This window comes from Musa acuminata, chromosome BXJ1-8, assembly GCF_036884655.1.
Source record: "Musa acuminata AAA Group cultivar baxijiao chromosome BXJ1-8, Cavendish_Baxijiao_AAA, whole genome shotgun sequence".
NCBI lineage: Eukaryota > Viridiplantae > Streptophyta > Magnoliopsida > Zingiberales > Musaceae > Musa > Musa acuminata.
The window spans coordinates 6,499,076-6,515,380 of NC_088334.1; the positions used below are offsets into that span (position 1 = coordinate 6,499,076).

At 39.3% G+C, this 16,305-nt stretch overlaps 3 protein-coding genes across 6 annotated transcripts; 1 reads left to right on the forward strand and 2 right to left on the reverse strand.

Moving 5' to 3' along the window:
* Nucleotides 1-1,322: 1,322 nt before the first annotated feature.
* LOC135587284 (cytochrome b561 and DOMON domain-containing protein At3g07570-like) lies at nt 1,323-2,438 on the forward strand. Its single transcript, XM_065078518.1, has 3 exons — nt 1,323-1,523; nt 1,604-2,015; nt 2,093-2,438. The coding sequence occupies exons 1-3, from the start codon at nt 1,323-1,325 to the stop codon at nt 2,302-2,304; spliced, it is 825 nt and encodes a 274-aa protein (XP_064934590.1). The 3' UTR covers nt 2,305-2,438.
* Nucleotides 2,332-7,251, reverse strand: LOC103993457 (uncharacterized). 3 transcript variants are annotated; one of them, XR_010475827.1, is made up of 7 exons: nt 7,055-7,250; nt 6,032-6,255; nt 5,045-5,901; nt 4,525-4,671; nt 3,119-3,380; nt 2,740-3,045; nt 2,332-2,591 (listed from the first exon to the last, which is right to left on the reverse strand). XR_010475827.1 is itself a non-coding variant. In XM_065078517.1 (5 exons), exons 2-5 carry the CDS (start codon nt 5,894-5,896, stop codon nt 2,915-2,917), a joined length of 1,392 nt encoding a protein of 463 aa, XP_064934589.1. In that variant the 5' UTR covers nt 5,897-5,901; nt 7,055-7,251; the 3' UTR covers nt 2,721-2,914. The 3 variants fall into 3 exon arrangements, 1 of the variants encoding a protein (XP_064934589.1); XR_010475826.1 differs by lacking the exon at nt 6,032-6,255 and having other exon boundaries at nt 7,055-7,251; XM_065078517.1 differs by lacking the exons at nt 2,332-2,591; nt 6,032-6,255 and having other exon boundaries at nt 2,721-3,045; nt 7,055-7,251.
* A 1,147-nt stretch (nt 7,252-8,398) lies between these two features.
* Nucleotides 8,399-16,305, reverse strand: LOC135587283 (aspartokinase 2, chloroplastic-like). 2 transcript variants are annotated; one of them, XM_065078514.1, is made up of 14 exons: nt 16,036-16,305; nt 15,239-15,673; nt 15,077-15,159; nt 14,946-14,986; nt 13,519-13,673; nt 11,894-12,043; nt 11,705-11,800; nt 10,434-10,550; nt 10,114-10,233; nt 9,925-10,017; nt 9,721-9,837; nt 9,229-9,345; nt 9,002-9,064; nt 8,399-8,910 (listed from the first exon to the last, which is right to left on the reverse strand). In XM_065078514.1, exons 2-14 carry the CDS (start codon nt 15,638-15,640, stop codon nt 8,734-8,736), a joined length of 1,731 nt encoding a protein of 576 aa, XP_064934586.1. In that variant the 5' UTR covers nt 15,641-15,673; nt 16,036-16,305; the 3' UTR covers nt 8,399-8,733. The 2 variants fall into 2 exon arrangements, with proteins under 2 accessions (XP_064934586.1, XP_064934587.1); XM_065078515.1 differs by lacking the exons at nt 8,399-8,910; nt 9,002-9,064 and having other exon boundaries at nt 9,715-9,837; nt 16,036-16,303.

Below are 16,305 nucleotides of genomic sequence, written 5' to 3' on the forward strand. Positions count from 1 at the left end.
GATAAAAAAATAATTCATTAACTTCACAAAACTAAAACTAATTTTTTTTAGAATCAAGATGCTTAAATTCAAATTAATGATAATAGATGTATTGAGCGTAATATATCATGCTCGTCATTTCATTTTCAATGTAAGATCAAATCAAGATACAACTTCATTTTCAATGTAAGATCAAATCGAGATGCGACAAAGATGCTTCATTTTCAAGGAAATTGAAAGAGAAGAAAATGGATATCACCTTATGAGATCTACATGATTTAGTTAGAATATTCCTCTTGATGGAGTTGAGTTATTTTCTTTCTCTAGAATGAAGGGTTTTATGAATGCAACTGATTTCCACAGATATTATGCAACCTTGTAAATGCAGATGGAAGCCAATCATCCTACTCTTCTTGTCCAAATTGTCAATTTAAACTCTTCTGATTCTTTTGCAATAATTGAAGTCAATGATACATTTACCTTCCACCACTTGTAGATCAATACATGTGACACATTATATTTGTAATGAAAGGAAAGAGATAAGAACTTGCAACTTTCTTCTTGTGTTTGTTAATTTTAATTTAGATTGTCTCAGGAAGATCATGAGTTGTACTTCACATGAACAAAATGGTCTGTAGTCAATGATAGAGATTGCAATGAGCACTCAAATGACTAACTCTTCAGAAGTCAAATCTCAAACGACATAAAAGAAAACTAAAGACATGAGAGTGTGGCCTCCTCACTACCATATGAGATAAAGACTGTCTTATATTCTTAAACTAATCAAAAGCATTTTAAATTGTCTCTTAAAACTTCTTCTTGAGAGCAGGTTAGGAGTTGGCAAGTCTGGTTAGCTAACCTGCATGGTTGACTTTCCAAACTGAAGAGATAAAGTTCTTAAGGTAATTGATGTCATTGGAAACAGATGTTGGAGGCACTGATGCTTATAATGTCATTAAAGTTCTTAAGGATGTAATGATCCTTCTCTTATGTCAGCAATTTACACTCCTGTTCATGATGGGCAGTCTAACTTTCATCATCTCTATCATCAGTATATCCACTATAGCTTCCTGATGATCATCCTTGGTTTCATTTGGTCAAAGGAAATATAAACAAATGATGTTTGTAGATCATGCACCTAAATGTCTAATCTTCTGATACAAGTAATGGAAGCATCATGGATTGGGTAAAGATAATAATTGTTGTCATAAATTAGAGACAAGATTACCAACTTCAGCTTCTAGAGACACTGCACCCAACTGCTAATTCTGCACCTACTGCTCTCATCATTCATGTATATATACATTGCTAGAAATCTAAGGCAAGATGGAGACAGAGAAGTGATGGAGATGAAGAGGACCTGTTCATCTTGCATCTCTTCTTTCTTCTTCTTCTTCCTTCTTCTTCTCCTGTGCTTCACTTCCTTTGTTAACTCCCAGTCAGACTCCTGCTCCTCCAAGCTCGGTGTTGGCAACCTCATCCCTTTCAACACCTCTTCCCTCACGTGCGTCTCTGCGTGGAGTTCCGAAGGTTTCATCCTAAGGGTATCGAAACACAATCCTTGTCGCATTCTGCAACACAACAGTCTGCTAATCTGATGCTTCAAGTGTTCGTGCATGGCCAGTATACAATGGCAGGGCCGAGCCTGTGGAGCTTCGTCCTCTCGGCACCCGACACCGGAGCGTACGTCGCCATCGGCTTCTCCCCCGACGGCAAGATGGTCGGCAGCAGTGCGGTGGTCGGGTGGACGCCCAGCGGCGGCGCGGGGACCGTCAAACAGTACTACCTCGGCGGGTACAGCTCGAGCCAGTGCCCGCCGGACCAGGGGAGCCTGCCATTAGTGCAGAGGAGCTCGCTGCTGGTGTCGCAGAACTCGCGGCTGTACCTCGCGTTCCAGCTCAACACTGCGCAGCCCCAACAGAACCTGATCTATGCCGTCGGGCCATCGAACACCTTGCCGCTTTCCGGTGGTTCTTTGGCTACACATAGAGACAAAGCTTCCGGTACCTTGACTGCTCCTGCCACAGGCGGCGGCGGTGAGTGCTCCTCAGGTTAAGCTCTGTCTGATCAAGAGTTTCTACGGACCCTCATCACTGATCATTGTCGTGTGCAGGGGATGATTCAGGCGAGGAGGGCGATGAGAATGAAGGAGGAGGAGGAAAAAACCCAAATGACGGGCATCAAGAGGGCGGCGGTGGCAACAGCACACAAAGCGTCGGAGGACATAGTACGGTGGCTACAGGGTCGGGTTGGGCCATTAATCTAGCGAGGAAGCAGACTTTACTAACAGCCATCGCCCTGCTTGTACAAATCTTCTTGCGCTGAATCTGAGTGCATGCATGTCGTCGTGTGATGTTCTTGAGCTTCTTCTCTTGTTCTTTATTTTCCTTGTAATTCTGTACTTTCTTGGAATAAAAATCCAATTCAATAGATCGACTTAGAGGAGGAGAATGGCCGCAGTCATGGTGTTTGCGTAGTTAGAGGACATCAATCTCCACTGAAGTCTTCTCGATCAGTTTAGTTCACAAACAGAGACACAGAGATGAGCTCTTTCAGTTTTGGGATCAGTTCATGTCACAGAACAGAGCAGAAGGCTCGCAGTGTCATTTGCTCTGAAACAGGCACAAAAGCAGAGCAAGTCAAAGGCAGAGTCAAATCATCGATGAACGAATATAATTGCATGCACAGGATTAATCTTCTTTGACCTCAACATTGCTCAGTAAAAGATTAAGAGGCAAAGATTTACGTGCAAACTCATACCTTATCAGAGCTCATCTTCAATCTGTGTACAAGATATTCCAACCATTGTTTCTTCTACAACCACAAAAGAACATTGTCTCATTTCTACCAGAGCTAAGACACGTACTGTGGAGAGAGTTCCATGTACAGTAAAGTAATAAGCGAGTTGGAAAGCAGTATTTTGACCACTATTGCACTAAGTCAGCACCAGAGGGTGATATGGTTTCCTGCGGCCTCTTTTACACAAGTAGCTGATTCCGAAGATGGCTGTTAGCATACCACCGGCGAGGACGAAGGACCAAGTGTGCTTTGTGAGCCCCAGATCCACTGCATCAATGAAGAGGAGTGAGTTCTAGCACAGTGTGGCTCTATTGCTATATGCAGATAGGAAGTGTCTTACAAGAACCAGGAAAGCTGAGAAATAGCATGGTCTTGCTCTTTGGTACAGCTTCAGCTACCAATACGTAGAAAAGCCCCATCACTCCTGTATGAGCTTGGTTGCTGCTGTAATTGGACTCCAGAGTCAACATCTCTCCATCCACGACTTGGACTGAGCCTGGCTTAGGGTAACAAGTAGACATCCCCACGATGTAGCCAGCTTCGTTCCCTGCTTCTTCCCCATCTCCATATGTCGGATTAGAAGTGCACAAGACCCGCCCGTCCTAATCATATGCATTAGCAAGTATAAAGTAATGGTCAACCAGGACTCTGAATCATTTACGCTTAAGAAGTAAATTATGCAAAAGCATACAAAGGCCAAGAAGCAGAATGTATGTAAACAAGAAAACTCCTGCCATGTCCATACTTTTTATTGATGATTATAGTTTTCGGCAGTGCTGTATTCAACTGAAATTACTCCGGCATTGTTGTTGCATCTAATTGAAGCATTTAACTCGAGCATACGGACTTCCAGGAAATATAATTTAGCTGAAAAGCCTAACACAGATCATCATTTTTTAGGGAAGAGGGTAGGTGGAAGAAGGAAAAAACACTTGAAGGAATTACTGCCTCCTTTGATTGCACTTCTTTGAGAAATTCATTTAATTGTACTTAAATTGGTAAAATCTGATTGCTTTAATTAATCAGGCAGCCTCAAGGTAAACTATGAGTTGGAGATAGGACTAATCCATTCACTGTTGTATTTTGGGATTTCCACTGTGTTCCTTCTGTTTCCATGGCCTTCTTGAATCACTTGGTAGTCACTTTTCTTGTATCATAATCATAATATCAATTATTCTCTTCCTTCACATTGCCCAAGTTTTCAAATGAATTAATCTATCTATGTTTTGCCACCACCCTAGATGTGCTTAATCAAAAGACAAGCCTCCTCACATCTGGTTGAAAAGTCGATGACTTGCACTTTGAGATACAATTGCCACAGAGGACTCTGAACACTAGAACATAATAAGGAAAAGAAACAAAGTTAAAAACCAGTTAAACCTTTCCAGTGGATGCATAGTCATATGATCCTAGTTGTTACTGTTAAACTGACAGAAAATATGCAGATCAGGTGAGAGGCAAAAATTCAGTCTAACTGCAATAATCTGAGTTGGCAACTATAAATTTGAGTTAGCAACCCCTGTAAAACAAAGTAAAAGAAAGCTAATATATACAATCTTAATAGAACACAAAACTTTTAGCAGAATACATGTGCAACTTTTCGCCTGTCAGTTTTAGAATCTTTTTATGTGTCTGTCTCTTGACTAAACAAGACTGAAATCCTGATGTGGTCTAAAATTATCCATAATATCAGGCACAAAAGTGAGAACATCAGTTATGTGCTGCTAAAGAAACATGAATCCTCACCTGACCATAGAGAGTAGCACCTAGACCGGCTGAGTGCTGGTGTGCAACACCATACACAATATCACCCCCTGTGGGAATAACCAACTGTGTTCTTTTAGTATCCACGCATCCACCATTATCTTTGCAAGACTTGATTTCGTACTCCACCTGCATGTAATGTATAGCTACTGATAAGTAATTTATTAATGCAACAGATTATTATAGATATACTTCACGAGCAATCATGAACTTCTCCAATAACAACTAAAAGTATAATGTTTGATTTTGCAGCGCCATTGTACCTTGTTTAAGAATCGGCAGACCAGAAATATATTGTCTATACAGATGAATACCACATCAAAAATAGAAGCATCCAGTGGGGTGGTATAACACCAAAATTTTCATAATTTAGCACTTGGTTGTTAGAAAATCATGACTAGGGGAGTTAGGTGACTTGAGAAAATAACATCTATTGAAAAGAGACCCAAAACACAGCTACTTCTAAATCAAAGAGTTACTCCTCAATGGATTTGGCACATACCTTACAACTCAGATTTAAAGGATTTTCTTTACTTGGATCAACTGAATGTTCTCCTGAATAAGTTACATCGAAGATATAGATCTTGACAGGTATAATGTTTTCAACCCAGTTGAGCCACTTGACTGTGTATTTAAGATACAGAATCCTGGAGACATTTTGAATGCCTGCCCTTACTTGACATTGTGTCTGGTCATAGCAACAATGCAATCCTCCATCATAATCTTTCGGCAGAGCCCGACCAAACTCATCCATGGTCACATTGTACAGACTGCACTTGCACTCTGTGCACCCCAAACGATCCTCCACACCTCGTGTATCGATTGCATGGACATTTAATAGCCATTTCTCCTTGTAACCATCCGGAATTTTCTCAGGGTTCCCAACTTCTATGCCATAGGGATCGGGGACCCATGTGGAAGTTCTGCGGGTTTCTGAACCAAGACCATAGTACTGCCCCAGAGTACCCTTACAGATTCCAGCATTTCTCATCCATATGAAATTGGAATGGTTGAACGCTTTCAACTCTGAATTTCCATCAGCAAGGCTTTCCTTTCTACCATAGTATCTTTCTATGACCCAGTGATGAAGATAAGTTTCATGAAGGGGGACAGGAATGCCATTCTCATCAATCACCTCAGCATCAAAGCTCTTGAGAGCGATATGGCCTTTCGGAAACGGGATGTTAAAGTAAAATTTATTGGCCACAGACCCAGGATGTAGAAAGAAAGGAGGAGAGAGGAAGACTGCAGATTTGATCGACCGATCTTTTTGATGATTCATTGTTGATACACTGTCTGCTATACAAGATAACAGCACAAGTAACAACAACAGCCATAGCTGGATACGTGACATTTTACCTGGAAAGAGACAAGCAAATCAGCAGCTGTTAGTATTAGACCCATACAAATTATACAGCTAAAAACCTGTTTAGGCACTGTAAATAGAAAGGGTGACTGAATGAAGAGCTCTTCATGTTTGCTAACTCACATTTCAGTCAAAGGCCCCTCGGATTTAATTATTAAGAAACATCAGGCTTGACAATCTTATCCCAATGTCATTCAAAGTCTCATGATGATGAGGGTAATAATTACGATAAGAGACACCCGCTGACGCCCCGCTCCCTTGTTAGTCTGACACCGCATGACTGGCACGGGTCGTAACGCCAACCGAGGCCCATTAACGACTGCTCAGGTTCGACTCCGCACGCTACGCTGATAGCGATGTCAGACGTCATCACATGACAACCCAAAAAAGAGGATGCAATAGATGAATAGGTGCTGCATGACCTGTTCTTGCCCTCTCATGTCAAAAGCCAATTCTTTAACCATAGCTCATTTTCAATTAAAGAAGCTAGTTGAGTGTCTCATACAACCACAATGGTAAGTCAAACAGATGGTATGTGACCTTCAATCAGATAATCTAGTTGAAAATGTCAAACTACTCTACCGGGTAAAATACAGGGTTAGCAGACGTTCTGAAAAGGAAATCTGTAAATTCCTGCTTCTTCTGCAATAACCTTGGAAGCTATAAGGCAACGTATTCTCTTACAAGGATTAATTGGTTGAATCAGCTATACAGCATGAATCCAACATAAACCGAGGAAGCGATGCAGATCATGTATTCAGATGTGCATGCCCTCAATCCACAACTTGTTGTTCATCTTTCGGCTACAGACTCCTAAATCCGACTCGATACATCAAAAAGTTAGGAAACGTGCGTACCACAAAATACCAGCAAAATCTGATCTTTAAATCGTGCAATACATTAATTAGCAATAACTTTCGCAAGAATTATCGCAAGAGAAAAAAGGGCATCCGACTCTTCCCACCAAGACAGTACGAAACCTGGTAAATCATGTGCCAAATCCATAGATATCACGATCGAGGACAAACGATTAAGAAACCGGGAGAATCAAACGGAAGAAGGGAAAGAGAGAACACTCCCCCAATGGTTGATCAAACCAGAGACAATAAAAAGAGAAGAGGGTTCATCAAAGTTTGGCTCTTTTACCGTTCTTCACCTCGAGGCCGGAGCGGGGATGCAAGCGCCGAAACCTCTCTGATCGCAGCGATGGTGGCTAGAGAAGATATAGTAACCTCAGGCACGGAGACCTCGGGAGGCGCCAACGTCATGGAGACTTAACGTAATGGCGCCACGAAGGCCGCTCGATGTCATGCCTAAGCGGTGGCACATTGCACGCTGTCTCTTGCCATTTTGAATGGAATATTTACTGGACGCTTCAATTGGCTATAATTTATGAACGAGATTTTTGAAAGAGAACATAGATTAAGTTAGGCTTAATAACACCATCATTTTTCATGTTGTTCAATATTCTTTTTTTATTATTTTTTACAAAAGATATCTCCTATTTTATTTTTCTCAAATAGGTCCCTAATTCAAATAATACACAAATATTCCTCGCTAATCCCAATAACAATTTTTTTCTTTAATTTTTTTTAAAATAATTTTTATTAGTTTTAAATCATGTTATAGTGGATATGACGTAGCATATGTTAGTATCACATACAGTCGACGTGTCGTCATCTTAGCCACTGCTATCATGAACTACCGACCAACTTATCTCCATGTGAATGCATCATCATCAACGTGACTTTTTATGAACAGTATGGCATACCCACGAACAGTCCAATATCTGTTATAAGCAGTTATAAGCATTTGTAACCAAAAGACACAACCATCCTGAACAGATAATATAACAACCATCATTGATTTAAGTGTCGAAGGGGCATTATCATAATTTCCCCCCTCATTTAGTTTTGTAAGATCGACTCAAAAAAAATCATGATGAATTCGAGTTGGCTTGCAATCCAGAATTAACTTTAACTATTTTCATTTGGTTTATTTATAATGGCTTTAAGTGTGTTTAATAGTATTCTTATTGTGATATTAAAAATACTATAAAAATACTAAATACTATATACTATTGCCTACCCTTACCATTCTTCCTTGGAAATGTTCATCATGATCATAGGTGTGATACCATATATCTCTAATAAAATGATGAAGCATGCATGTTCACAGATACTAGAAATTATCCCCTCCTTTGCAAGGTTTATATGCTTGGGCAATTCATTTAACTAAACTAACACATCCTGCAGGAGATTGCTCATGGAAGGTAGAAACCTGAGGATTTCGGAAAGCATGTCACTGCTTGCAGCTGTAGCAGTGTAGTAGTAATGTGGATCTGATGATAGGCCTCCTCTCACTATGCGCCGGGTTGGACGGCGGGGGAAGAAGTGGTTTATTCTTCAAGGGCTGCGAAGGTGGAAAGAGTGGTAGTGGTGGTGATGTACATACCACAAAACATATGTATCTATGCATGACAGTATCACCTTATCTTTGAAAAGAAAATAGTAAGCAGCTGCATGCAGAGAACATCCACATGGGTACATACCAGATAGGATAGAATACATAAAATATAATTACACACTCAAACAAAGCTAGTTTCCTAGATGACTCTTGACTTGTAAATTAAAGCATATTCCATGAGGACAATTCATTCAATTATAGTTGATATAGAGAATGTGAGGTTACGGACCGCTGGTTGCCACATGCAAATTGACCTCTCTGGTGAAGAAGCTTGCGTCCGCAGCTTAGACACCTACAGGGTTGGAAATCAGTTGGATTAAGCAGACTTGGATAGATAAATCGGCCAAGGAAAAGTTACACTATGCTTCTGCAGACAGCAATTCAGTTTGTGATGGCACAGGAGGTTTCCAGGAGACTTTTTGGTAAAAGTCAGCTTCCTCTACTTCTGGCAGAGAGCTATTCTCGAAGAAGGCTGAATGCAGAGCTCTGATGCACTGCTTTGCTTCGCTATCATGAACCACCAAGGAAATGTTGACCTGTAGGGTTAAAGGGAATGAGGAATTAAACATCAGATTTAAAACACATACTTGGATTAGCAAGAAGCATAAACATGTTATTAGAAAGTACCTTTGATGCTCCCTGAGAGATCATTTGGACATTCACACCACTCTTGCGAAGAACATTGAATGCCTGAAGACCAAAAACACCTCGAAATCATGTTATTGCTGGCATGACACACTTTGTTATAAATAACTACTGAACACCAGGAAAGTGTGGGGAAAAAGAGGTCATAAATAAAAATAAAGGGAAAGGAGGAGAAAAGTTTGTGTTTAAATCGATAAGTGAGATCAAACCTTCTCTAGTATCAAAGAAGACCTCTGAACATTTCCGACAAGGGAGATTATTGATCTGTGCTGAAGGAGATTGACAACAGCAATCTTCTTGAGCTCCTCGACTACGTGATCAAGCTCCTGCATTTGATTGTTAGAGAAGGATTGAAATATCATGATTTTAAACCAATACGAAGTGTTCTTGCTATCAGAAATGCAACAAAGTATTGTACAATATGCGAGGTTTGTTGCAGAAAGAGATGAGCATCCTTTCAACACTATCTAGATCTGACAATGTAAGATTATCTCATAGCTGGTCTCCATAGATGTACATACAACTTAAGAATAAGAAATACCAGGTTGATTGTTACAAAATGATGATCAGATGTTGTAGCTGAAATTAGTTAGCAATGAAGCTCAGCAGGCGCATGCACACAAAATGCCATGTAGAGTGCACGTTTAATTTGACAGAGAGGTCTCTGATGGTTCGAGAGGAAAATCAGACTCAACTCAGACCTGCTGAATTAATTCTCTACTCCAGAGTTTAGATGGATCCAATGTCAAAGATACACTGACTTCGCTTGTGGCCACACTGTCGACAGAAATTCCTAAGTCTTCAAAAATAGAGAAAACCTGTATAACACAAAAAAAGAACCAAAGTGATAACTATAATTTTACAAATAACAGACAACTGCAGATCTGAAATGATCACTACTATACCTTTGCTAGAAAACCATATTGTCCAAGCATTCGAGTGCTCACAATGTCCAACATTGTAATATTTGACTTCAACACAATGCTGGTTAGTACAGCCTGAGTTACCCAAGAGAAAGGTAAGTCTATGAGAAAGCTAGGAACAGTATCATTTCTGCATAAGTATCAATATAACCAAAGTATTTCATTACAGACCTTGCTCATATCTCTCACTTTATCGATGACAGTTCCAGGAGCTTGAGGGTTGTATGAATTCTTGACCCTAACAGGTATATCGCCTTCTCTGGCAGGCCGCATTGATTGGGGATGCAACACCTGGAGGTGAAAAAATGACTAACAATTTCAAGCAAATACATGGAAAAACAGAACCTATACAAAGAGTTTATGGCTTCTTGCTGTAACATCAATCAAAACTGTTTCTAGCCTATAAGGCAATCCATCAATCTTTGCATCCCTCAAGTTTTGCAATTCTCCAAAAACAAACTTCTGAAGCATGTAAACAAATAAAATCATACCTGTGATCCAAAATAGGCAAGTTCAGCTGCCTCTTCAAATGTCAAATGAGGCACAGGCTTTGCATTTGGATATATATTAGGATCACATGTTAAAACACCATCAATGTCCTTCCAAACCTGTCGCAGATTATTCAAAGATATGAGCAGTGTAACACCATGCAGATTGCTGACCATAACATCTATCTAGTAATACAAGGATAACAAAAATTGCCAAGTATCATAGAATTTGTAGAAAATATAAAATCATCTTAAGCAAGGATTGAAATTTTGTACCGTACCGGAGTTTCGGAATTTGCTCGATATGGTACGGTATGATACTACTGTATACCGAGCAGTACATTTCGGTATACCGTTCGGCGTGTGTGTGTATATATATAAGTAAAAAAAAAAGAGGGGGGGCGGGGCGACGGCGACTACCTCGTCGCCCTTTTTAGTGTGTGGGGAGAAGAACACGAGCAGAAAACTGACGCGACGCCGCCTCGTTATATATATATATATATATGTATATATATATATGTATATATATATATATGTATATATATATATATATATGTATGTATGTATGTATATATGTATATATATATATATATATATATATATATATATATATATATATATATGTATGCATATATATGTATATGTATATATGTATATGTATATATGTATATGTATATATATGTATATGTATATATATATATATATGTATATATATATACATATGTATATGTATATATATATACTATGACGTCGCCTCTTTTCTGCCCGTGCGAAAAAGGTGGGGAGAAGAAACGGTTTCTTCTCCCCGCATAAGAAGAAGGCGGCCATGCCGCCTCGTCGCCTCATTTCTTCTACCTGTGTGGAGAGAAGAAATGCCACCTTGATGCTCGGTTTCTTCTCCCCACGACGCCAAGGATTCTTCGCCGACAACGCCGAGGCCTCGTCGCCTCAGACGAGGAGGGAAAACGACGTCAATCTCCAGGTTCTCCTCTTCTTCTCCCTCTTCTTTCTTCTCCCTCAGTTAATACCACCCGATAGCGGGCAGTGACGACTGATTTAAGACGGTAACGGGGTGAAAACAACCCCAATCGATGGTACCGCCCGATAGCGAGTGGTCTGTGTACCGGTCTGCTGGTGGACCGATACGTACCGCCCGATACAGACGGTATTATCCAAAGTTAAAATCCTTGATCTTAAGCAGGTACTGTTCTTAATGATTCAAATAGAAAAATACATCAACTAAATGAATTGCTCATGTAAAATTTTAAACTGACCTGAATTTCACGTAAACCCAAAGCTTTACCTATAGTTGTGGCAGTCAAGTCACTTCCACCCCTGCCTAAGGTAGTTACTGCACCAGATTTCCAACCCTGTGATCAGAAAAGTATACACCAAACCTTAAGTCCCAATTGCATAAGTACATTGGTGCTACAAATGCATTAAGTTAGCCCATTACTAGTGACCTTTCCAAGAAAACCAGTAACGATTGGAATTGCTGGATCATTAGTCCAATCACCATGCAACCTCTTTGCAACAGCAGGATAAGTTGCTTCCAAGATATCAGCATTTGTAAAGTCATCTGTGGTAATAATACCAATGTCGAATGCATCATACTGCAAAATATTTAAAAGCCACATAAGTAGCCTATCTAAATGTCTTCCTAAACAAGATAGAAACATAGGAATGAATTATTGTGGAGAAGTTAACCCATATAAAACAACAAGAGCTTGGAATTCTTATCTGCAACTTATCATAATTCAACAAGGAAAACCAGATCTCAAAAATGTACACAAAATGTAATTAAAAGAGGAAAGTGTATGAATATAAAGTACATAAATATATATAAGACCAAGGAATTTGTTAATCGTCTGCTGAGATGCATGTATAAGCTAGTAACTGTAATTGTGGGTAATACAGTTCACATTATGCAATATTTTCAACAAAAAAAGAAAAGACAATAGTAAATCATACAATCTATTATGTTTTAACTGTTGATATCACCATCCATCGTATATTGAGATTCAGCAGGCATATTCTTTTTCAAATTGACACATCAGCACATCTAGTATAAAGCTGACCACACAAATCAATTATCTAATTGTTTGAGGAGTTAGTTAAATAAAACCAGACAGCATAAATTTATCAGATAATCCTTCAGTAGTTAGGTACTATCTAGCCATTTGTCTTCCCATGTGAGAATTTATATGAACCGAATTTTATGGTTTTCTTGGCAACCAAAAAATATCTTTGAGTTTGGAAATCCATGGGTTGACTTTTAAATACTAAATAATTACAAGAATGTGCCAATCTGATTTCATTTATTAGTGCATTGAATTTTAATAATACTCCTTGTTCCACTTTTATAATAATTGAGAAATTTCAAATGGTTGTAACAGTGTCAGTTAAGGTACCGCTTGAAAGAAAATTTTAGGTTTTGTCAAAATCTCTCTCTCAACAAAATTTAAAATTGTATCAAAGCTTTCTTAACTGCAATAAACAAAATGATGGTTCCTAGATGCTGAATTAGTGGTATAAGATGAACCATCATACATGATCATGCAAACTCTTCAATATGATATAGCCCATTGAAGGCAGGTGGCACATATAGTGCCAGATGTAGAATTTGACTCAATTGAAAATGTTAAAAGCCAATGAATAGATGGTCTTCTACTAACTAAACTTGAAGGAAATATGAAAGTTAGAAAGGCTGGTCACCTTTAGGTTAGCAGAATTTTCCATACAGATATGAAATAGGAATACAAAACATTCAATCAAAAGAAACAGTGAGTTTACCAGAATAATTCGTTATAGCCTTGAAAATGCAAAATCCGTAAAGACTAATAGAACTTTATTCAGTAATTAATCAGCTAAAGTATCTCTCTTATCATTTCATGAGAAAAAACAAGTATCTCTTTTATATTAAACACAAAAAAGCATAAGCATGTTATACAAGAACCTTCCAAGAAAAATAACAGTCACTCAACTATTAACAATCAATTTTGACCAACAGGAAAATGTGCTCATTGACTAGTAACCCCCTGAGTACATTCCTTTCACATGAACTAGTGAAGGATGTAATTTCTGATACCTGTCGTGCTTTAGTGCCAATCTTGTTTAAATATGCTGCAAAAATTCTCGTAGACATGCATTCACCAAAGGAAACGAGATAGTCACTTGTGCGAGGTGTTAGTTCTTTCATCATGGCAATGCCTTTCAGAAGTTGCTCTAGTTCAACCAGAAAACCTGCAAATTATAACTTACAAAGCTATAGATATATAACAGCCAAGAAAAAAACAAGTATTTTTTTCTGAAAAATTTCAATCGCTTGTTTCCGGTTAGTTATTCTTTAATTCATTGTTCTGTAACCCTGATAGCTAGACCGGCTACCCAGGGAACTTTTCAGATTGAGTTAGGTTGTACTGGGATAATTTATGAAATTTGACCTAAACCTTCAACACCATGAAATGAGACATTATATGGATCAAGCAAACAAATTGCACAGTCCAAAGTTCCTAAAATGAAACATATTTTTTTCATAAATTTCTTTGAGTCATGTAAAGATAATTTGGGTCTTTTATTGCTTTTACAACAGAACATATAATTTTGGCCGAGATCTAAGAAGAAAATATGCATATGATATACTACTTCTAGCTCAATTTCAAAGAAGTCAAATATGTGATATATGTTGAGGTAGAATCTAAGATTTTGAACCATGTCACTCAGGTTCACTTTAATTTTTGGTAAAAATAGCTTTGAATGAGTTTCACCAACATGGGAGGGACATCTTAGCTGAAAAAAGGGCATGGGGGACAGTTTTACAAAGGCCCTGAGACATCTGAAGATCAGTTTAAGACTGAACAGAATGAAACTATTGTAACTACCCAGCTGAAACTAAAATCATCATACTAAATCCTACAGGAACTTAGATATTCACATCTTCGGCCAATTTCCACCTGAAGTAGCAGAAACTTAAAGCATTATCACTGTTTCCATTTGAACTATTTTGCCTTTGCACAGAAGATTTAATGTCTACAAAGATTTTAATTGTTCTGTACTTCCAGGTATGTGGAACTGTGTCCTCATGAGAACTAATATATGCATTCAAGAAACCACAATCCAGAATCACAAGAACTAGAAATTTGTGTGTTTTGTACAACTATGATTTTTAAATGATTAGTACATGAGAGTGCTTGGCCAGCACTGAGTTCAGTTCAACCAGATAAAGATAGTTATAAACTAGTTACCTAATTCTGCTGCTAATTCAACTGCATCATTATCGACTGTCTCATGATGTTGTCCATCAATTTTCCATTATAATATTGATACTATTAGCTAAGTACATGAGGCCTTTTTAGGAAACTGATATTATCAGCATGATTACATGAAGCCTTTTCACTTTTTAAGATTCTACTTAATGGTATGCTGCAAAAACTGATCTTAGAGATAGAATAAACGTCCATTCTAAACCTTCGAACCAAACAGTTGATGCATGAAGATGATAAACAGTGAGCTCACCAGAAATAATTGTCCTATAAAGCCCAAGCTCATCAACTGTCCTGAACCATGAAAAAAGACAAGTTGCAGCAACAGCTGTATAAAAATTTAAATAACTGTAAAATAAAGAGAATGTAAAAAAAGATTCATACTTGAGATGCAACTCTTTCACAAAGCTTAACTCATGCAATTCAGATACATTAGAAACACCACAGCAAACCGCCTGTTCTCCAGCCTAAAAGCAAACACAGATAAAACTAAGACAAGATTATCCAACGCTATATTGGAAAACAGAGAAGAAATGGACATATTACCAGCAAAAGATTGTTTGTCGTCTTGCCCATGGCAGAGAGCACGATCACTGGTCGTTCTTCGGGAAAGCTAAGAATGAGGCCAGCAACCTCTTTCATCCTCTCAGCTGAAGCTACTGACGACCCGCCAAACTTCATCACGATGCTGAGCTGGGCAGGATTCCCACCACCACCTTGCCTCAAGGCCACATCCTTCTCCACAACGGCAGAAACCCTTCTCTCGCAACGCACCTTCAAAACTCTCCTCTTCCCGCATATCCCCTCCCTCTGCCGACAGAGTGACCTCGAAGACGACTCAAATCCGAGCTTACTCTGGAAGCTCGAAGAGAAAGAAAGAGAAGTCGACAAATCCCTCTTAACCACAACACAACAGGATCGACCACCAAACTGTGTGGCCACTGCCATCGCTGGGGGTAAAATCAAATCTTGTCGCCAATCCTGAACCAAAATCAAGCTAATACAACGATCCATATCATGAAACATTTATCTAAAAACGTACGTTTTAATCCAATCCAAACATCTAAAGCCAAAAGAGGACTCAATTCAAGATTCAAGAAAAAGGCCGAGCGAAACGCATCAAGAATATAAAGAACCACATAATGAATACAGCAAAAGGAAAGCCTAATTCGTCACAATGGAAAGGATACGGACGAACGGGAGGGCCGAAAGAGGACCCAATTCAAGAAAAATTCGTGATGAATCCATCGGACATAATGAAGTAGAGCGAAGGGAGGCCTAATTCGCCACAATGGGAAAGATTGGGAAGGACGAGAGGGATCACGAAAGGCGCGAACGCATACCTCGAAGAACGTAATGGGAAGAGGGAGAAGGACGGCCCTCGTCGGGGACGAGACAACGAAGGAGAGAGAGAGAGAGAGCGCGAGCGGGGCGGCGGAAGAGTGGCAGGCGGGCGGGAGAAATAAATAGACGCGTACGCGGCCGCTTGTTTTCGGAAATCGACGGCGGGGATTGGACTACCGAGTGGGACCCAGAAACCCGAGGCGTGGAAACTGCCGGCTCAAAGGGGTCAGAGGTACCGTGGGTGAGGAGATCGGGACGTGTGACGGGAA

Bases quoted from the DNA above. Each gene is read 5' to 3' on its own strand.
- LOC135587284 (XM_065078518.1), top strand. From the start codon at position 1,323: ATGGAGATGAAGAGGACCTGTTCATCTTGCATCTCTTCTTTCTTCTTC. The intron at 1,524-1,603 runs GTATCGAAACAC...GTGCATGGCCAG, and splicing joins CCGAAGGTTTCATCCTAAGG to TATACAATGGCAGGGCCGAG. The intron at 2,016-2,092 runs GTGAGTGCTCCT...TGTCGTGTGCAG, and splicing joins TCCTGCCACAGGCGGCGGCG to GGGATGATTCAGGCGAGGAG.
- LOC103993457 (XM_065078517.1), bottom strand. From the start codon at position 5,896: ATGTCACGTATCCAGCTATGGCTGTTGTTGTTACTTGTGCTGTTATCT. The intron at 4,672-5,044 runs GTATGTGCCAAA...CATTACATGCAG, and splicing joins CTTTAAATCTGAGTTGTAAG to GTGGAGTACGAAATCAAGTC. The intron at 3,046-3,118 runs GTAAGACACTTC...TCATTGATGCAG, and splicing joins TCTCAGCTTTCCTGGTTCTT to TGGATCTGGGGCTCACAAAG.
- LOC135587283 (XM_065078514.1), bottom strand. From the start codon at position 15,640: ATGGCAGTGGCCACACAGTTTGGTGGTCGATCCTGTTGTGTTGTGGTT. The intron at 9,838-9,924 runs GTATAGTAGTGA...TGTGTTATACAG, and splicing joins AATATGGTTTTCTAGCAAAG to GTTTTCTCTATTTTTGAAGA. The intron at 9,346-9,720 runs GTCTGAGTTGAG...AATCAAATGCAG, and splicing joins GTAGAGAATTAATTCAGCAG to GAGCTTGATCACGTAGTCGA.